This window comes from Equus przewalskii, chromosome 6 (assembly GCF_037783145.1).
Source record: "Equus przewalskii isolate Varuska chromosome 6, EquPr2, whole genome shotgun sequence".
NCBI classification, from domain to species: Eukaryota; Metazoa; Chordata; class Mammalia; order Perissodactyla; family Equidae; genus Equus; species Equus przewalskii.
Window position 1 is genome coordinate 39,067,397 of NC_091836.1, and position 22,007 is coordinate 39,089,403.

General features: G+C 41.5%; 1 protein-coding gene across 2 annotated transcripts in view; it reads right to left on the reverse strand.

The window, feature by feature from the left end:
- The window catches only part of PRDM10 (PR/SET domain 10), an 89,173-nt gene that overhangs the window by 24,869 nt on the left and 42,297 nt on the right, over window positions 1-22,007 (reverse strand). For both annotated transcript variants that reach the window (XM_070623441.1, XM_008518701.2), the window contains exons 5-11: window positions 16,321-16,546; window positions 14,275-14,516; window positions 12,665-12,868; window positions 8,438-8,510; window positions 6,301-6,418; window positions 4,067-4,196; window positions 3,302-3,544 (exon numbers count right to left, since the gene is read on the reverse strand). In XM_070623441.1, coding sequence (XP_070479542.1) covers window positions 3,302-3,544; window positions 4,067-4,196; window positions 6,301-6,418; window positions 8,438-8,510; window positions 12,665-12,868; window positions 14,275-14,516; window positions 16,321-16,546 — 1,236 coding nt within the window. The remainder of the gene's footprint in view (window positions 1-3,301; window positions 3,545-4,066; window positions 4,197-6,300; window positions 6,419-8,437; window positions 8,511-12,664; window positions 12,869-14,274; window positions 14,517-16,320; window positions 16,547-22,007) is intronic.

Below are 22,007 nucleotides of genomic sequence, written 5' to 3' on the forward strand. Positions count from 1 at the left end.
CCTCGGGCGCCACATCTAGAACTCAGTTTTGTTTTGGTCCATTATGCTAATAAGCCTTCTGTCATTTCTGATTAGTATGAGTGTCCTCAGACTCTTGATTTAAACCGAGCAGCCACCTGGCTCCACTTTCTTAGTTCTATCAACAAACCTTGTTCTTATCATCTTTTTAATTTCCATGGAGCCCTGAATATCGTCTAAGTACTCAAGAACGAGATTGCGTTTCTCTGATCTAATGATCCTAATGCCATCCTCATGTTACAAGGCAGTGAAAGTGCTGCAACTGTTCCCACCCACTGACCCACTTACAGGATTTCTACTGCTAAGGTATCTTCTGCAGTTCAGAGCTACAACTGGTACACATTTCTGGAAGAAATCATGAAAAATGGTGGATACAACAAAGATGGATCCATTTTGGATCTTCTGATCCCTGAGGTGCAGCCAGCAACCACACCATACTGCACGGAACCTAAGCTACTCTGCAGTGCCAAAATGGCATTGTTGCTAAAATCTGTGATGAGGGATTCAACTCACATTGAAATGAATTCTGAAACAAAAGATTCTTTGCAGACAAAGACCATAAAAAGTTTCTAAAGTTTGATATTAATAGGTAAAAGAACCTAAATTATTGATCAATTTTCATATTATTTTGATCCTGACCCTAAAAGGAAATCAACCATGTTCAGTTTTGGCTTTTTTTGTTTTTTGTAAACAACTTTTCTCTGGCCTGTTTTCTGCCCAGCTTTCAAAGCCTTTGGTGGGCTAATCCTGCCCAGTGTATCTCACTCTGCACTGTCCTTCAGCTGGCAGCCTATGCTGGGGTCAAGCCAGTACAAACTCTGTCCCAAGACCACGCCAAGCACGTTCCTGTGTCTCACCCTTTGATTTTCTAGCTGCCTTCCTCTGAAACGGTCTACCTTTCTCCTGTCTCTCTTTCAAGAATCAGTTCAAGTCTCACCTCCTCTATGAATTATTCCCTGACTCCATCTTTTTTTCGCCTTTTGCTCTTCCCAGGTCCTATAGCAATTATAGGCTATACTTTTAAATTTAGCACTTAACGATAAGCCAGCTTACATCAGCAGTGCCTCCCTAGTTACACTGTAAGCTCCCATTAGACACAACTCAAGTGAAAATTCTACTGTGTACATAGCACGGTGCTGAAGGTATAGTTGGAACTCAGTGCTATTCCATAAGTCACTCAAACTGTTCTAGAGCTGGAAGGGACCTTGGAGAGCACTTAGTCCTGCCCTTCATTTTGTGTATGAGCAATCTGCAGCCCACAGTTTACTCACTGATCTATTGGAAAATAAATTACCATTATTCATTAACTAATTTGCATTTACAGTGGCAACCAAATTGTAGTGTCCACCAGGATTTAGTAAGTACAGGTTGCAAAGAACAGCAGGTCAGGCAAACACTGAAATAACATTCTGTTATGTGAAACACAGGAAACAAACCTACCTGCAGCTCCAGCTGAGCAGGCAGCGTTAGAGGAGAGAAAAATAGTTACATTACCAATTGGATTGGAAGACTTGCCTTCAGTTGGTCATTACCAATCTGGATAGAAAAAGATGAAAAAATACATAGCCCTACTTTTTAGAATGTGTGAGAGGAAAAAAGAAAAACAGCTCAACTAAGACTGACCTCCAAAAGCCACACGCACATGGCTTTTGCTTTGACACCTGGAACTCTGTACCAAAACCAGTAACTGAACTCACTCGAGAATACAAGTACAATTACAGCGAGATGATGCTCGTGCATCCACAACTTCACGACACATGTGGGCTCTAGTTTTTCCCTTCAAAAAAATTAAATCTAAGCCTCTCCCTGGACTTAGTGAAAAATCAGAATGGCCAACGCAGAAGAGACAGTAACTGGGCAAGAAAGTGAAATGCAGACTGGGAAATAATGTAGAATGATGGATGGAAAGGTATTAATTTATAGCTTTTTGCCTTTCTGGTCTATATCTACGTATGTTTACATATCCTTTTGAAATAATATACATGGAGCCAAAAGTTTTATATGTTTCCATAAAGGACCCTCCTAAAGGCTATTTAGCCCCGAGTACTTAGAGCCCTTCAGTGCTATCATACAGCTAGGAATGTTTACATGTATTTTTACATGAAGGCATGGACTAAACTATTTTTCAAGGTCCCTTCTAGCCTATAAGCATATAAGACTTAGACCAAAAGAAACATAAGCTAAAATGGTCATCCACCTAGAAATTGTAAAGCCTGGGAAGTTATATGAAAAACGTCTTTCATCTACACATAAAGTACTAATAAAAGTCTTGATATGCCCTGCTGCCACAAACATGGGTTTAAGTAATTATTTTCTAGACGGAAATTGTCAGCACAGGCACTTAGCCCATACAACCATATTGTTCTCCACATGCATGTCCCGCAGCTCTGAACTCAGACTCAAAGGCTCTCTGTAAAATAAGCGAAAACCACATCTGACCTGGGAGCCATGGAGGTCAGGCAGCCAGGTGGCCGACAGACAAGACGCAGGCCATGCAGGGAGCCACTGGCCTACTCCTGAATCTAGAGCTTAACTTCCAGCTGTCCCCAGATGGGTGGGTTGTACCTGCCACCTCAACTTGGACACAGGTCCCTTTGCGTTGATAAGTAATGACGTTTGCCAGTCTCCCCTTGGAAATTGTAGATAACCAATTCAGTTACCCAAAATTAACCTGAGAACTACGATTAGGCACAGATTAGCCTGCCTTAAATGTAAATAATTATTATAATTAAATGTACTTATTTCTTCATTTCCAATCTGTGAGTTTAGGGATCCAGAGAGCTATACTATTTTATTTCATTTCATTTTATTTTATTTTTGCTGAGGAAGATTAGCCCTGAGCTAACATCTGTGCCAATCTTCCTCCACTTTATATGTGGATCACCACCATAGCATGGCTGACGAGTGCTGTAGGTCCACACCCAGGATCTGAAACCACAAACCCAGGCCACCAAAGCAGAGCACTCCAAACTTAACCACTATGCCACAGGGCCGGCCCCTATCCTATTTTGAATATACTAGTCCAGGAGCTGCCACAAGCCAGCCTTCTGTGTCATTACTAACTTGATCGAATCTAGGACCAGCCATTCCAGCCTGCCATAGGACACAAAAACACTGAGAAATAGTTAATACTCTCTTCCGCATTAAAGGGACTGAGTATGTGATAAGCTAGATGCAGGATTTCAAAGTGGGTGGTGAGTAGGTTGGAAACATAGCACCTAAAAAGCTGGCTGACTAGAGAAGGGTCAGCACCTATGAGGGAGGAGCTCTGCGTCCCACTTACTCGGATGCGTTTGGCTCTGCGCATGTCATCGGCCGTCAGAGTGCTCTGGGTGGGCAGCACACTCTCCTCGTGCTGCGGCTGCAGATGGAGGCTGTGAGTTTCTGGCTCGTGCTCCAGAGAAGACTGGGTTTCCTGTGGCAGCTGTGGGATTGGGAGAGTGGTCTGCTCTGGCTGATCCAGCCCATTCAGAGCAGCTGGTTCAGCCTCGTCAAACTGCTCCTTGGTGGAAAAATGGAGCAACTCCTGAAATTGCAACAATCAGGCATTATTTCCTCACCTACTAGAGAGAGACGAGTGCTAGAAAGTCTGCCAGCTAAGGTTTAGAATTGCTGCTTATTTTTTAAATGACTAGAGTCAAGCTCAGAAAAACTATTCTCCTTCTTGGAAGGTTAATTAGGTGACGATGCACAGAATGTAAAAACAAGAGATATTCCAGATCACTTCATAAGGAAAAGACGGTGACAGGACTCTCCTGGACTACTGTAATCATTTTAATTATTTTAACTAATTAAACAGAGTCCCCAGTAATATCTCTGGACAATTTCAAACCATTAGGGCAGCAAAGTTGGGTTTTTGTTCTAAGTAACATTTGAAAACACATTCTTTTTGCCTTTCTCTAGTCATAGTTTAATTAACAGACAGCAAGGCACAGACATGACAGGACTGTCCACCTCTGAAAGGTCCTCGTATTTACATCCAGTAACGGTTCTGTTAAGCCGTCTAAGCGAGCGTCACAGAAGTCCCTGTTCCCCGTCCTCCCAGTACCTGTGTCCCGTCATCACACTTCTCCCCGTTTTCGCTGGTTATTTCCAAGCGGATAAATTTTGGAGGACGCCCTGGCCGTCGACCTGGGCCAAATCGCCTCTTGCCTCGTCCCCTTCCTCTGCCTCTTGTTCTGGGGACAAGAGATTGGATTATAAATAGTCATGGTTACATAATACTCCTTAACAAGTATTTCCCAAAACAATCCCGACTAACCCCAGGTCTTGATTTCCTCTCACTTTATTACTTTTCCCTGATTCTTTCCTCTAGTGGAAACTATTGTTTCGCTAATACACACTTCCTAAATTTCTCATCTTTGCCCTGTACATAGCTCAAAGAGATGTCTTAAATTATTCAGAAAAAAAGGAGCTATAAATATGCCAAACACTAACACCATTTTGCTACTGAAAATTCTGAAAGCATGAACACATCTTGGAAATGACGTGAGAAATGCAGACAGGACAGAACGCACTAAGCCTCGGAGTGTGTTTCTGGAGACCAGATTCCATTCTTCCCCTTTTTTCCCCTTGCCTCACCACTTACTCCTTCTAAGAACTCTGGCTGGATTTAAAAGAACTTTCTTGTTCTCCTATAAGCTTCTGGAAGGTCAGATCAAATTTCTAATTCAACTGTTCTATAACATGCCTGGTAAACACCAAATAAATTATCCCCTTTAATAGATTTTAACATACAAAAATTCCTTAATAAAAGGGATTCAGAAAGTATGTCATGAAAACCTCTTTTAGAAGATGTGTGTGGGAATGTGTATAAAATTAATCTTCCACTCATCTATTTAACACTTTAACAAAAATTATATATTTTTTCCAGAAACTTTCAAAAGATTCTTTATTATAGAAAATTCTGAACTTAGGCAAATGCAGAGAATAACATAATGAGCCTAATGTACTCATTACCCAACTTCAACATTTGTCAACTCATGGCCAATTTTATTCCATCTCTATCCCCACTACTTCACCCACACACAGACCCATTAGATTATTTTGAAGCAAATCCCAGATATCATTTCATCTGTAAATACTTCAGTATGAATCTCTAAAACATAAGGACTCACGTACGTGTATTTATATATACATCCTTCAACCTCCCTGGCATCTCCACCCCAATCCTTCCGTCACCTCTTTGCAGTCCGACATCCTCTTGATGTTTTCTCTCCCTTCTTCCACACATAAACTCCAAACTGATTCGTTGTACTCACTCCCTTGTGTATGCTCGTTTCCCATCCCCACTGCTGTTTCATCAATCTTGCTATGTTGTACGCTCTCAGCAAAACCCCGACCCTGTACACCAGTTCCCTGCCTGCTCTGTACTGGCGCTCTTGCAGAGAACTCTTGCAGTGTTCTCCTGCTGGAGACAACACACAGCCATGGCAGTGGTCTCACTTAAATTTCACAACCACAAACCTCAAGTGAGCTCTTCACGTTGCAGGCAATTATACTGGACTTCCCCTAGAACTTTTACTTTCCCACTTTCCTAAATGCCATTTCACACCATCTCCTCTCTCTTCAAACCCCATAAAAGTTGGCAACCCTGCATCTGTCGCATTGATACCACCCTATTCCAAACCACTCTCTTTCTTCACCTGAACTATTGAAATAGCTTCTAACTGACTCCCCGTCTTCACTCTCGATCAAATATAAGCTAAAGTGCTATTTTTCATTTTTATCCAGAGTGCCATTTAAAAATATAATTGACATCACAATACTCCCTGATCAGAACCCTCTACAGACTTCTTATCACACTTAAATAAAATCCAAATCTCTTACCATTACCCATAAAAGGCCCTACTGATCTGCCCCTGCCTAGAACTCTGTACAATTCCTATATGATTGTCCCTCATCTATCTTTTTTATATAATGGAATTAAACATGATTTAGTTTGATAAAGGAATCCTACTACTGAAAAATGTTTGAAAATCAGAGAGGCAGATTATTTCAAAGATGTATGTATCTCAAGAATTCCTATTTCAGAATCTCTAGTTAAGAGAGATTTAACTAAGGTGCTATGTTGGAAAAGGTGTAAATAGTAAATGAGGACCCAGGAGAAGACAGGAAATGACAGATTAGAGATTTCCCTCAGCAGCCTACCTGGTTACCTACCTGTCTACACACACACACAGACATGCATACACACAGAAACACTCATTAGTTTATAGACAATACAGAAATGATTCTGAACCTTTAAAAACTAAGTTTGTGAAAACGTCGCCCTCATTATACCTGCTAAACACATCCAGTTTCTCATCGTGGGAATTGAGATGCTGTTGCAACTGCTCTGAGCTTATAAATCGGCGGTTACATTCATAGCAGGGCCAATTCTTCTCTTGCTCTCGAAGAACTGCAGTCACAGGAGAGAAATCATAAAGGCTGATGATCAACAGACACCAACAAAACTCAAATGTCCAGCATCCCCACCATTCTCATCACCCAGTAGCCCAGAGTTCATAAACATGCAGTGCCTCCAATTTGCATTACTGTTTTGCTATAAAATCAAAGGCTGAAGTTTGACAGAGAGGTGCTTTTTAGCATCTTATTTTCAGTTATATTCATATAAGACATCAAGGGGAAAAACACCCTCATACCACCCTTCCCCACCCCCAATCCACACAGACACACACAGCCTCACCACACTGGAAAGACAGTGCTACGATGGAAATCTGTGTTCAGATAACCTAGTGATTCAGATCCAAGTTTCATAATCTGAGAATATATTTCATCACAAATAACTTTAAAATCACTGCCCAATATAATCACTTTAGCAAAATGTTCAGAAGTATCTACTAAAGCTGATTATATGCACACCCTATTACCCGGCAATTCCACTCCTACATGTGCATCCAACAGAAATACACACGTTTGCTAAAAGACATGTCTAAGAATGTTCACAGGGGCACTCTTCCTAACTGCCCAAAACTGCAAACCCTGCTGTATAACAAAGAACCTGGTTGGCTTTTGTCCCTGGTTCCTGGGAAATAACCTCTAAATCTTTGGAATGTCCCAAGTAATAGGAGTGTCTTTGTTATTCAGGGCGGTCTCTGATCATACCTAAGCTTATGCTAATGAGATGACTCAGGAGGAGGGCAGCCTGAGTCAGAAAGCCCAACCATCTGCTTACAGGACTGGGGCTTTGAGCCAGGTGATATGAGTCAGGGAGGGGAGCGGGAGCTGGAGAGTACGTTCAATCATGTGGCCAATGATTCAATCAATCGTGCCTATGTAATGATGCCTCAATAAAAATGCTAGACACTGAAGCTCAGCTGAGCTTCTTTGCTTGGTAATCATACTTCAGTGTGCCAGGGAGGTGACTAAGGACACGTGAGACCCTCCTAAACCTTGCCCTAAGTGTCTCTTCATTTGGCTGGTCCTGATGTGTGTCCTTTATAATAAAACTGTAATCATAAGCACTTTTCTGAGTTCTGTGAGTCATTCTAGTGAATGATCAAACCTAAGTGGGTAGTGGGAACTCCCTAAATTGTAGCTAGTTGGTCAGAAGTGCAGGTGGCACGGGAATCCACGAGCTTGTGACTGGTGAGAAGAGTCTTGTGGAAGAGTCTGCTCTTAACCTGTGAAATGTGACCTAACTCCAGGCAGTTTAGTGTCAGAATTGCATTGTACAACCCAAATTTCCATCCACAGTAAAATAGATAAATTAACTGTGGCACATTCATACAGTAGAATACCAAATAGCAATGAGAATGAACAAATTGCAATTACACACAACAATATGGATGAATCTCACAAACGAAATGTTGAGCAAGAGATGCCCAGACACCAAAAGTATACATATCATATAATTCTATTTATATAAAGTTCAGTAACAAGCATATTGTATCTGTCATATTGGATGTCAAGAGATTAGTTACACTTGGGAGTGAGGAGGAGATGGAAGAAGCCACAAGGGGACATCTGGGGCACTGGTCATGTTCTGTTCCTTGATCTGGGTGCAGGTTACACAGGTATGTTCACTTTGTGAAAATTCATTGAGCTATATAAACTTATAATTTGTGCATTTTTCTGTATGTAGATTATACTTCAGGAACATTTACATTAAAAACAAAGTCAGTACCTGCCTTGCAATGTCCTCAAAGGTGATTAAAACTAGATAGGGATCATCCTCTGATCTAGGTTCTAATTTAGGATTTGGAGGTTTTCATTATATTAAATACTATTTTCCAGCACCCATGAAAGACATGTAAATATGTCATCGTCATTTGATCCTAGAATTAGAGATGTAGCTCTAAAAGAACCTACTGGAATATGTTCTTAAATATATTGAGATGAAAAAGTTAGAGGTTGCATAAAGATGTTCTATATACAATGTAGAATTCATATAGAAAATATTAAAAAGTCCAACCACCTTTCCTCTCTTCCTCAGAAATGTCGTGAATTTTCTGGTTCACAAACTCAGCATAGGACGCAGCATACCACACCTACAAGAAGCAGGCACATCGTCAAGAACCAAGGGACGCCACCAGGTGTCCTTTCCATGCTTAAATTCTTTCTCCTGCTTACGTAAAGCAATTCAGGCTTTGCCATGACCCACACCCACAAAAAACAGACAACAAAAAAATCCCACTGTGAGCCAACGGACCCTTTCACACCAGTCTGCAGGTGGTCAGTCAGGAAGTCCACTTGCCAAGACACACTGCGTGTTTTCTTTTTCCTTGTTAAAAAATTGTTTTCGTTATTAGAACAACTTCACAAGAGATAATATCAATAGTCTCTTATCTAAATAAAACATATCCCCTTTTGATTCTTTATCTGTATTTAAACACAGGTTTTTACACAGCTGTAACCATAGTGGCTTCCACCCCAAGATGACACCACACAGCTCTTACTAGGGTCATCAGTGACTGTTTCAAATGCTCCCACGCCCTCCTGAGTCTCCTCCTCCCCCCCACCCCACAGGCTGCTCAGTCTCCCTGTCTGGCTCTTCTTTCTCTCCTCAACTTCTCAATATTAGTGTTTCTCAAAGCTTAGTACAAGTTCGGGGCCTTCTTATTTTTTCCTAAGGTGATCATATCCATTTCCAGCTAACTCTGTGCTAATGACTCCCAAATTAATATCTCCATCCCAGACTTTCCCTCTCTCCTCCCGCTATGCACATCCTACTGCCTACCTGACATTTTTGGATCAGCTCAAACTTAGCATGTCCAGAACTGAATTCTAGATACTTCCCTACTCACACTCCCACCACTGCCTATTTCCCCATCGCCATAAATACCCTACATTCCAGCCAACTGCTCAGACCTGACACCTAAAAGGTGTCTTTGATTTCGCAGTTTTCTTCTGTAATCCTTTAGCAAGAACTATTGATTGCCCAGATGTTCTCCACCTCCCCTCCTCCCACCTACTTGCACGCCCAGATGAGCTCTTGTCTGGGCTTCAACCTGGCCTTCTAATGAGTCTCCTCTTTTCTATCTTGCTCTCTCCAATCCATTCTCCACACGGGAGCCACAGTGGTCTTCTTAAAACACAATCAGATTTCATCATTCCCATGCTTAAAAGCCAGTACAACTTCTTGTTTCAAAATAAACCTGAAATGCTCAATGCTCCAAAGGGATCCAGGGTCTAGTCCCAGCTCCTACCACTCTGCCTTACCTGCCCTTCTGCAAGAGGGCCTGCTTTTAGTTCCTCAAACATACCCAGAGTTCTTTCCCGCCCTGACCTCTGCTCTGGCTGTTTCACCACCAGGACTGTTGAGCTCTTCCCCTTCCCCTTCCCAACCCTTCTACACTGCAGGCCCCTCTCATTCACAGTTAGCCTAAATATCGTCTCTTCAGCAAGCCTTCCCTATGTATCATAGCTACACTGGTCCCTTTCCTGCTTTTTGCTCTTTTGCATCCTGTTTCCTTCACGGCCCTTACCACTACTTGGTATTATTTGCTTATTTACATCTTCCTGCCCACCTCCCCTCTAGAATACAAGTTCCCTGAACACAGGGCACCAGTCTGTCTCTATTCTAGTGTCTGAAACATAGTAGGAGTTCAAAATATTAGTCACTAAATGAATCAATCATGTATAATTCTTATGGAATGTTATTTTAATTCTGGAAATATTATATTGAGAGACTTCATTTTTAACTGTGGAATAATATGCCACAGAGCCTGTATTCTATAATTTACTTAACCATGACTCTATGGTTGGATTTTTAGGTGGTTTATCATTTTGCTGTTATAAATTCTACCCTATTCTATCAATTCCAAGATGTATATTTTTCATATTTTAACATGCAGAAATCAGAATGTGTCTCAGAATCCAGGGCATCCTACGATGGCTGCCGTGATGTCGCTGTCACTGCCTGCTCATTACTCCTGCACAAGCCTGGCCAAGCTCCTTGTACTGTTCTCATCTCATTCAGTTACATGCCCCACTGGAACTCCAAGAGTTATTAACACTTGCCAAGCAATGCAAATGAAGGCAAAAAAAACTGTCATCTCCCTCAGAATAAATAAAAGAAATTTCAAAGCAATGCAAGGTTGGCATGATCATCCTGCTGGGCCTCTCATTAAGGTATCAGACAGCAAATTGTCAGAGACTCCTAATGACCTGATCAAAAACCACTTCACTTCCAAGGACATGTGTTTCAGTTGAAGAAAAAGACACACATGGGTTCAATCAATGGGAAAGCATAACATCAAAACGTGCAGAAAGGCTATCACTGGCTCAGAAAAATATCCCAGAGGTCATAGTGGAGCACTTATATTAAAAATCCTGTATCATCATCAGCACCTTGATGGCACAGAAGATGACAGATATAGAAAAGCACAAACATTCATGATGAAGTTAAACAGTGATTCAGTTTTACTGAAACAAAGTCAGACTGCACACAAAGCAGTTTATACCTTACCCAATTTATTTTGCCTACATGTGCCTTTTTAAACATGCGTAAGCGTGATGGGTTTTCAAAATTACGTCTAAATAAGTGTCAAATAGCTCCTGCAATAAATGTAAAATAACTATTTGTTAATAAAAATAAGCACTGTAATAAACCTTGACTGGCAGCATACTTTTTCTTAATGGTGTGTAAAACAGTAATGGTGCATCTCAGAGTCAATGGTGTCTGAGAGTCAGTAAAACCCTGCATTACAAAATTCTAATGTATCCAGCTCTATCTTTGTTTATAATTATTTTCTCAGACTAATTTTCAAAGTTTAGCTTTACTCGGCCAAGAACATTTTTGCCATCTACTGCCAGAAATATTCTAGAAAATATTGTAATTCTGTAACAAATGTCCCTACTTTTTAAACCCTCACATTCATTGTACTATACACATACTTTTTGCTAATTTAAATTGACAAAAATAGCAACTCATAGTTGTCTTGGGTTTTTAAATTATCAACATGAAAAAAATTTTTAACGTTTCTTTACTATTTGATTCGTCCTCTAAATAAGGTCTATTCCCAGTATTTGTTCATTTGTCCATCTGGATGTAGTGAGGTAAGAAGTGCACGACTTTCTCTCAGCGTTTATACTTAAACCTCGAACGTGTATTACAAATATTCCCCTGATTCTGTTGCTTCTTCTTTATCTACTGTTTTGGTTGTTCATTATATTGAACTATTGTATTCTTATTTAATTTTTTCTGTCTGTCTTTATCTCCACAGTTCTATCTACTGCTTATTTAAAAGAGAAAATCATCTCTTCTCCACAGTTAAGAAATATTCACTTCAGTTTTTTCTTATCAAGAATTAATTGGGATAGATGGTGTGAAATATGAATCTCCTTTTACGTATTTTCTTCAGGGTTCGTGGACTGTCTAATTGATGGTTTCAAAGACACAGGTTTAGTACAGCTTTTGAACCAAGTCCAGGTCTTTGTTCTCCCCTGAGAGAGGAATCTATTTCTCACTTTTACCACACTGAGGCACTCTGCAATTCAGCGCTCATGTACTGATACAATCATTTCTCACCTATTTTTCATTTATATCAGGAAGCCATAGAGTATTTTGATCCCCTCTTTTGGCCATGTTCCTAACATAGCTTTAAAAGAAAAAAAGGAATTTTCCCTGAGGATCACAGCAGAATTTTCATTATGTCATCAAGAGTTATTATTAGTTACATAATAATATTATATTACCTATTAACATAATATTAAATATTATCTATTAATATTTAGACAAATTCCTACAGAGAGTTATCCCAGAAAAATACATTCTGACATCAGAAGTCACTGCCTAGAATTCTTTGGGAAAAATGAAGTATTCAGATAAAGAATTCTGAACTCCATTTTACAAGATCTCCTGTTTCCCAACTAATTCTTCTTTGGAGTGTGTGAATGATGTTATGTGACCCCATCTTTAATCACTCCATCACAAATATCAGTCTATCACCCAAAACAACTACTTCCTTACCCCTGAGCCTAATGCCTTCGTGCAGCTGTTTGATAGACTCCAAAGTCATACACTTTTCATTCCGTTTTATTTATGGGATTACTATAGGTGTACAGCACATAGCTCACTAAGTAAGTGAATTACAAGGAAAGGACCATTTTTGTAAGAATCTTACTTCAGGAAAAAAAAAAGTAGGAAAAGCATTAAATGATTGCTAATCCCAGCGAAGGCACCACTGACCCAGCACTGTACCTTGAGCTCCTGCTTGGGTTCCACGTTCTTTATGGTTGTGTAATACACATGGTGGCCGTATTGGTAAGCCACCAGGTTCTGCTCCAGGTGATTCTGGGCCGGACGCACAAACATCATCCAGTTACAAAGGGTCTCATCAGACAACTCAAACCAGAGGTCTTCATGCAGATCCCTGTCCTTCCTGTCCCCTTTATCAAGAGAAACCTGCAACCAAAGAGAAAGTAAAAAGCCACATCAAAAACAAACAAAACCTTCAACATAACATGAATTAATTTCATAATATACAAAATACCACTCCTTAAATTAACCATATACGTATCCTGGTTCTTCTCTTTGTATCTAGAAAGACATTGGAATTGTGTCTTGCCAAATGTAAATGGGAAAGGATACTTTCTGAAGACTCACTTGTCAGAGAATTACCTGGAAAACCTAAAATAAGCAACCTAACTGCATAGCTTCAGTTGATGTTTCACCATTAACTAATACATCAAAAAATGCTAGAAATAAGCCAGAAAAAGGCAAGCAAAATACGCTCTAGTTCATTACAACTTGTTTCCGTTTGGGAGTCAACTGCATTCATTTATAATGTGTAGCCTGGCGATAGGTATTTCTCTTTACAAAGTAATATTCTTTCTTAGAGATCTTGAGCATTCACCGAACAAAACTTCCCCATGACAGCAGCTGAGTTCTCAAAAAACACGTTCCAAACCCATCCCTTCCCAACGCCCTTTCCTGGTCCTCCAGAGCGGCTCTCCAAGGAGCAGACAGCAGAGCAGGTGGAGAGAGGCAAAGTGTCAAATGTAGGGGTAGAGATCAGCAGAGAGATGCTTTAACACACAGTGAGCGCTTTAACCAAAGATTTGATGGGACAGACCTATTTCAAAAATTGAAAAGTGTTTTCCTGAAAATATTATTGGCTCCTAGCAGATTACATGAGTCTACATAATTCTCTTTGTATTCCAGTGAAAATTAGTTACCAAAAAATAAAGCATCAAATCCCCTATTGTGAGCTGAATGGTGTCCCCTCCAGATTCATACGCTGAAGCCCAAGCCCCCAGCGGCTCTGAATGTGACTATATGTCTGTTGCTTAAGCCCCTGGACTGCAGCAGTTGTTAGGGCAGCCCCAGCAACTACTGCAGCCCCTAAGACGGGTTCCGCTCAGAATTACTCATATAATTACTCAATTACTCACAGAAACCACAACCTCCGCTTTACTGGTGAAAGAGAGAAAGTTTCCATTTAAAACAATTTCAGCACAGAAAGACAAATACAGGGGCCAGCCCCGTGGCCCAGTGGTTAAGTTCGCACGCTCCACTTCAGCTGCCCAGGGTTTCACCGGTTCGGATCCTGGGCACCAACATGGCACCGGTCATCAAGCCACACTGAGGCAGCGTCCCACATGCCACAACTAGAAGGAGACACAACTAAAAATATACAACTATGTACTGGGGGGCTTTGGGGAGAAAAAGGAAAAATAAAATCTTTAAAAAAAAAAAGACAAATACCAGCAAACAACTGCTCTGAAACTGAATTAGGACTCAGTAAGAAAATGTGCGCCCCTTTAAAAATTATTAAGAACAAGAGTGAATCAGGAGAAAGCGTAAATTACCTTTAAGTGAATATAGCAGTCTTTCAGCTCGGACTCCCTGACGAGGGGGCCCTCCACAGGGCCAAACTGGGTGCGCTTGGGGATGCGCCTTTTGGAGAACACCCCGCCAAGGAACCTGTCGATGTACAGGACCAGCGGGAGGCTGGCCCTCGCCCTCGTGAGCACCGGCCGGTTGGGGATCGGATGCAGGGGGCCATGCTTCGGGCACACCGAAGAATGTGCATTATTACACTCCTCACACCCTGCAAAAGAAAGGAAACCTTGAAGTCAAATTCCTCAACATAACTTGATCTCAGGTAAAAAGGTCTAACCAGAGAGAATCCCCAATCTAAGTTTTCAAGTCAAAATTCAATGCACTCCTACAATTACACTACCTGTTCAATTGTAATATACTAGCTTTCATAGACCAAAAAAATCCTGTACTTTCCCTCTAAAATCAAGCAGAATTAGTTTATGCCTACCAAAAATAATATACAGGCTGTGACTTATTTCTCTATTGATATTAATTTGAAAAGTGGCCACTAAATTTACAAATCAATTATAACATGTCTGAAAAGAAAAAAGAAGAGCTTATCAGGCTAAATGTTGCAAAATCTGATGAGACAAAATAGATTAATTTTATAGTATGTAAATCATATCTCAATAAAGCTATTTAAAAAAGGCTGACAGCACTATTTAATCAGTTTCCTCAAAGGGAGTTACATAAGCCTCATTATTGTCTGGGTATATGTAATTCAAACAGAAAAAGTGCTGTACTGGTTGAGATTTCAATGCACATTGTGTGAAGATAATACTAAAATGAATGAATTTAGCATCCCACCCTTCATTTACTTGGATGACACAATTAGCCTAGCCCTGACAGGACATATATTTTCAGTTGATCATGAGGAGTGACCAGTTTGCAGTAACCATCCAATTCATCCCTCTTTCCCAGCAGGACTCATCTGTAGGCTACCTGACAGAATTAGATGCATATAGCCACAGAACAGAGAAAGCGACTGGACCACACAGAGATCATACTCACGATCCTTGACAAATTTAATTAACCAGTCATATTTTACCCAACTCTGGCTGTGTGACGACCTGGCTTAGGAAATAGGTATTTTCAATGTCTACAATTCTCCAATAATGGGGCACTACTTTGTAATCATATTTATAAGATAAAGTGATTTCATGTGTATCTGACTAAGGAGTTGCCTTGAAAACTTATGAATTCAAGGAAAAACAAGATGAGGAAGTTCTCTGTTGAATACAGAGCTAAACACTGGCCCCATGCAAATAGGCTTTACCACCACCACCCAGAAGGTCCCAGGAGAAACATGGTGAGACCACAAAGCTCTGAATAGCCTCGGCATCTCAGATAAATGAGCTAAGAACTTTGCTATAGAAACATGAAAATCGATGGAAAGATGCAATGATTTGGTGGGTGGAAGCAGGACCCCACCCCCACCCCCAAGCAGGCAGTACAGAGAGGCAGTCAGCGCTGTGGTTAACCATGGACACCCTGGAGCCAGACCCTGAGTCTGAATCCTGACTCTTGCAACAACTAAGCGTGACCTTGGGAAAGCTACCTACCTCATGAGACTGTGGAGAGCGCTAAACACATTAGAAAACGTAACGCACTAGTGCCAGGAATATAGTAGGCATGTTTGAAAGGGTGTTAGGAAGAAAGGTAAAGCAGCAGAGCAAAACCGCTAAAGCTGACATGGCTGACCACTCTAGGACTGGGCAAACCTACCACGGTGGTTTGGCAGCTCGAGCTCTGGTATCAGAGAAACTCGGCCTCGACGGCTGATCCACCACTCACCCCTAGAGACACCGAGCAGGCTGCCTAGCGAAATTCTTCTGAGCTTCAGTTCTTTCATCAGTAAAATCAGTACTAACGGCAGCGGCAGCGCCTCCCTGACAGGCTGCTGCGAGGACGGAGTGAGACGATGCGTGCGGAGCAGGGAGCATAGTGTCTGCACGCAGGAAGCCCTCAGTAAACGTTACCTACATTCCCACACTCACACACTTACACACTCACAAGAAACAGCTCCAACTTACACAAGTCGTGCGGGTCAAAAGGCCGGGGTGGATCTGGTTCCCAATCATCCAGGTCCGTGTCTTCACCATCTTCTTCCTCATCTTCCTCAGTATCCTCATCCTCATCCTCATCCTCTTCCTCTTTGGCCTCCAGTCTGCCCATAGGGTTCTGCAGAGTTGCCAAAGGGTCTGACCCATCCACACTCTCGATTGAAGGTAACCCCTGGTTATGCACCGGTAACGAGGCCTGGACAAAGTTTAACCAGAAAGTCGGCACACACACCCCTTTAGTTAGCTGGCACATGTGCACGCACACAAAAGGCAAGGTTTGGATGGCATTCTTCACACTAGCTCCTTTCAGGGCCCTGGAGAAATGATTTCCTCTATGAGCTGTAATGAGGAGTCTGTCTTCACTTTTGCTCTTTCTGCCCCTTTCTTACCTAGGTGAGCAGACAAGAAAGGCTGGGTGCTCCCTCCTTAGCGCCGGCAAGAGTTCAAAGCGCACAAGCCCCTGACCGTGTGCTCAGGAACCCTCACGGACCCCATCCCTTAACCTCCATGAAACCCCGACAGTCTCCATTCCTTGCTCTCTCCAACCACTTCAAACCTGCGTCAGAGGCCTGCCCTGTCTCCCCAGAGGCTTCAAACAGGCGAGTAATAAGCCTCTTCACACCCTCCTGGTGCATGTGTGGCATCATCAGTCTCAATGTCTGAACTCAGCCTTGGGCGGGGGTCCCTCCTGCCCTTCCAGGGTGGCCACAACATAGGGTCGGTAACAATCCGACCTACCTTCAACCACCACACTTTTAAACTAAACACGCTGCGGTGCAACACGCAGTTGGTAAAATTCCACGATCAACAGCTCTCTTTTTACATGCTTCAGAGAGGCTGAGATTTTTAAGGAAGAATGAAAGAGATGCCTATTTGTTTCATTATGCTGAAGTTAGTGTCTTGCAAGTAAGACAAAGCTTGGGTCACATATTGGGTTAATGCTACCTTACCAAATATGGTGGCAGAAAATAAATAGTACCTTAAAAAGTTCTCTCATCTCCTAAATCAGTGTCATGGGGTTACATGATACTCCAGACTCCTTTTACCCAATCTTACTTCTCCTGCCCAGTTTAGCACCATAAGACACACTCAAGCCACATTCCCTTCCTCCCCTTCCTGTTCAATACATAAAGCAAGGTTTTTTAAAGGCCTACTCCTTTTCTTTGTCTTCACCTATGTTGTTATCCTCACCCAGAAAGCTGTTCCCTCGCCAATCTCCCAAACCGTATCATGTTCCCGTCTCTCCATGCTCCATCTCTGACTGCTCGAGCCTCCCTGACTCTCCCCTGCTCCGATCTCCTCCAGCAATGGAAACAGAGAATCAGTCTACAACATCATTCAGCCTCTGCACCAACATTTCATCACCACACAGGACAGCTGGAGTCAGTTCCCAACAGCTCGGTGGTGGTTTTCTGTGAAGTAAAGATCTCCCCATACGTAATTCCATGCATTGGTCAGGACCTACGAGCTTCCTCTCCAGTGACATGAAATAAGTCTAACCCTCCCACCACATGAAGACAGTGCTTCAAATATTTCAAACCAAGCACCCCTAATTCGTTCCATCATCTTCCACATGGCCAACCTTCCAGACCCCTCAAGCATCCTGTTGTCTTCATTTATTCCTCAGTGGATCCCACATTTTTTATGAATCTAGCTTCAGATTGCACTAGCATTTACAACAACCGCTGTTCTACTGCTGACCCACTTTGAATTTGCAAATAACTAAAATCTCTGGTTCTTTCTCCCCTCATAGAGCACTATCAAACCATTTTTCCCCTCTTCAGGACTTAAATAGCTGATTTTACTTAAATGGGAGATTTTGCATTTATCTCCAGTAACTATCATTTTATTACTTTCTTTGTTCTTCCAGTCTGCCAAGATCTTCTAGAATCTTGATTCTGACATCTCACCCATTGCTGTCCCTCACAGCTCTGTCCGCTGACAAACACTATCCACTTTTCAGTGAGTACGCATTTTCACGTGAGTCCATCTTGCCTCTCCAACTGCATCTCAGGGAAACAGAGCACGGGCTTTGGAGTCAGACAGATTTAGAGTAAAATCCTGGCCCGACAACTTAGCAAGTTAATAAACTCCTCGGAACCTCAGTTTCCTTATCTGTAAAATGGGCATAGGAACACGTACCTCATAGGTTGTTGTCAGGATTAAATGAAATGATGTTTATGAGGCCAGTAATAGAGTGTCTGGCTCTTAGTAAGTGCTTAGTACTAATAATAATAGATTCCTATTATCACAAGTCCTTTAAGGACTGACATGACATCACATACTTCCTCTACAACGTTAAGAGACTGCTGAGCATGTGGTAGGTATTCAGTGAGGATTAGTCTGTGAAAATATTTGGCCCTTTGGGAAATGACATCAATCTCTTTAGGCATCTAAAGGAACTCTGCTGCTATTCACAGAAACATCCTTTTTCAGTTGAGCATCTAAGTCTAAGAATTTCTTAAACTCTCCAAAGAAACAGTATTGTGCGTGTTCACAGAGCCTGACTGCAACGGCAGTGTGAGATCACTGCCCAGCATTTGAAACACTCAGGCTCCAGAAGATCAAATCAGTTACCTCAAATAGCATATGCATGTTTTAACATGCATTCATTTAACCCGGGAGCCCAGACTTTTATGTGACATTCCATCTCTGTAGCTCAGGGCCTTGTAGAAGCTTTATTTGGGAGGACAAAATTCTGGGAGGTGCTCCTGCTTCAGCTTCAACAACAACAGAATAAAACGCCCACTGAGGTGAGGACTCAGCAAGGAGAAGAGCAGGGGGCTCCTGGGAACGAAACCACATTCGCCACCTGCCCTCTGCATCCTCCCCCATCCTGCAATGAAGCTACTTTGTTCCCACTTGCTCTCAGAGCGCAGTTTCGATAGCAGCCTTTACTCTAAGCTACTTAAATTTCATGCCCGCATTAGTAGGGATGTTATCACACAGTGAACAAACAAAAGCAAATATCCACCTCTACTCCTCATAAATTCTTTATCTCTTGGCAGAGCCAACCTAAAAGAATGAATTTGGCAATTAAGAGTTATTTCAGCGAACCTGCGATGTATGTTTTCCCAACAGATGCTGCTAGAAAGCCTGTGGTTAGGCAAGGTTACTGCTGGCTTCTCGCCACCGCTGAGGAACCTGACATTAAAATAGTACCCACAAGCTTCTCCTCCCTTGTGCTGACACTCTCCTAGAAGAATGCGGCAAAGACAAGACTTGAACACTTCAGCATTATCTTGAAGGGCTGATGCTAAAGCAGAGGCTGAACGTATTCCAGAATCAGGCAGATACTGTCGAAAAGGGATGAAAAGAAACTGTGATAATCGTTTCTAGGTAAGAACTGTATATTTCTGGATAGCAGAGACCTCAACACACAGTAGGCATGCATTACAAATTTGTTTAATTAACAATTCAAATTGAACTGACATTTACAGAGAGCTAGGCATATATTTAAATTCCTTTGAGGCCAGGTAATGTTACTATACAACTCCTACGGGGCCAGTGACGAAATTTGAAATTTGGATTCTGACACTGCCCAGCTTTGTCCACTATGTCACAATGGCCCCCGTGGAGTTAAGTCTATTCAAGGAGAGCAGAAGAGGAGCTAAACACCACACACTTCGAATGCCAGAGCAACAAGGCAACCACACCTGCTCCCGAGGCGAGGGCCAGGCAGCAAGGTGGAGAGCAATGCGTGCCAATTTTACTTAAAGGAAAAGAATAAGAAATGAAAATATTTTAATCCTGTGTACTTTGTCATACACAACAAGACACAGTAAGAGGAAAAAGAATTTGTTAAACCTACGGTACCCTTTCTCCTTCCCACTTAATATCACTCTCTAATTATTTCTGAAACTACGTAATGCATTTCAGGATACGATTTATCTGAGAAGTAAAATATGAAACTACATTGGACAGCAGCAAACACAACAGAATGCTCCAGGGTTCCTGCTGAGACCAATTACCAGTGCAGCACATTCCCTTCTCAGTGTGTGGGGAGCCACACATGCTCATCTTCAGAAACGAGGAGGAGACTGAGCTTCCAGGTCTGGAGAGCATCGGTGCCTTTCTTAAAGAGGAGGGAATAATATATGAAAAAAGCTTCAAATGGATTTTGCCATCACTGAAAACAATTGAAAATAGGAATCTTTTTGCTAAGAAAAAAACAATGCATCTATCATCTGTGTTAAATCCTCACTCCAATTTTCTTTCCAGAATTTATCCAGGTCACAGAGTAAACTGACAGTCACTGAGGTGTTACAGCCAGAAATAAAAATCGTGCTGGTTGAAAGGAAACTGCAATCAAGAAAGATGCTAGAAGCCAATAGTTATAATAATTGCCTTGTAATGCCAGGGTTCATAGAGCTATCTGAGAACAACTTTCCTTTTGTACAAAACATGAAACAAGCAGATTCTTTCTGGAGGCTGGAGAAGATGAAGGGCCATTCTGGGTGCAAATGGCAACAAAACTTCTAATTAAAGCTATGCCTTAATATTAAAACAATAAAATACCATTTTGCCTGTCAGATTGGCAAAATTTTAAAAGAATGCAAATACCCAACGTGGCAAGGGTGTGTGGAAATGGGCATTTTCATATATTATTGGTGGGAATGTAAATTTTTTCAGCAGCTGAAAAGCAATTGAAAAAGTCCTATCAAAATAACTTTCCATTTATAATGAGAAATTTCAAACATGTATCAAATAGAGAGAAGAATATAATAAACCTCACGTACCCATCACACAGGTTCAACAATTTATCGACTCATGGCTAACTGTATTTCAAGTCTTCTCCCACCCACTCTCCCCCTCACCAGATTATTTTGAAGCAAACCTCAGACACTATACATTTTCATCTGTAAATATTTCAGTAGATATCTCTAAAAGAAAAGGACTTTTGTATTTTATATGTTATCATGCCTAAAAAATTACTCATTCCTTAACATCATCAAATATCCAGTTAGTGTTAGGATTTCCCCAACTGTCACATAATTTTTTTTACGATTGGTTTGTTTAGATCAGGACCCAACAAGGTCCGCATACTGCATCTGACATGCGTGTCTGAAGTCTCCTTTAATCTGCAAACCCCCATTCCTCTTCTTTTTCTTTGCATTTATTTGTGAAGGAAGCTAGGCCATATGTCCTACAGAGTTTCCCAAAGTCTGGATTTTGCTGATTGCATCCTGTGTGTCTTTTAACTTGTTCCATTTTGTCCAGCATGCTTCCCATAAGTTGGCAGTGGAATCTAGAGACTCAATCAGGTTCAGGTTCAATTTGGGGGGGAGAAATACTTCATTACGTGATAAAATGCAATGGGAGGTACACAATACCGGGAGGCCTATAATGAATGGTTCTCTCTTTTTAGTGATATTAACAGCGTTCAGAGGGTTAAGTTGATCCATCCATTAGAAAGTGCCTCATCAGCTTTTTCCTGATGGTTTCAGACTACTGTTGATAATCATTGCCTAGATCCATATTTCATTAGTAGATGAAAAATGGTGATATTCTAAGCCAATCACCCGCTCTTTATTTATTAGTTGGAATGCTTCCATAAAGAAATTTCCCTCATCAAGTAATTGTTTACCTGCGTACATTCAAGGAGAAAGGCTGGACTCTTTCCCATCATTTGCCAGTTTTTTTAAAAATGTGGTGGT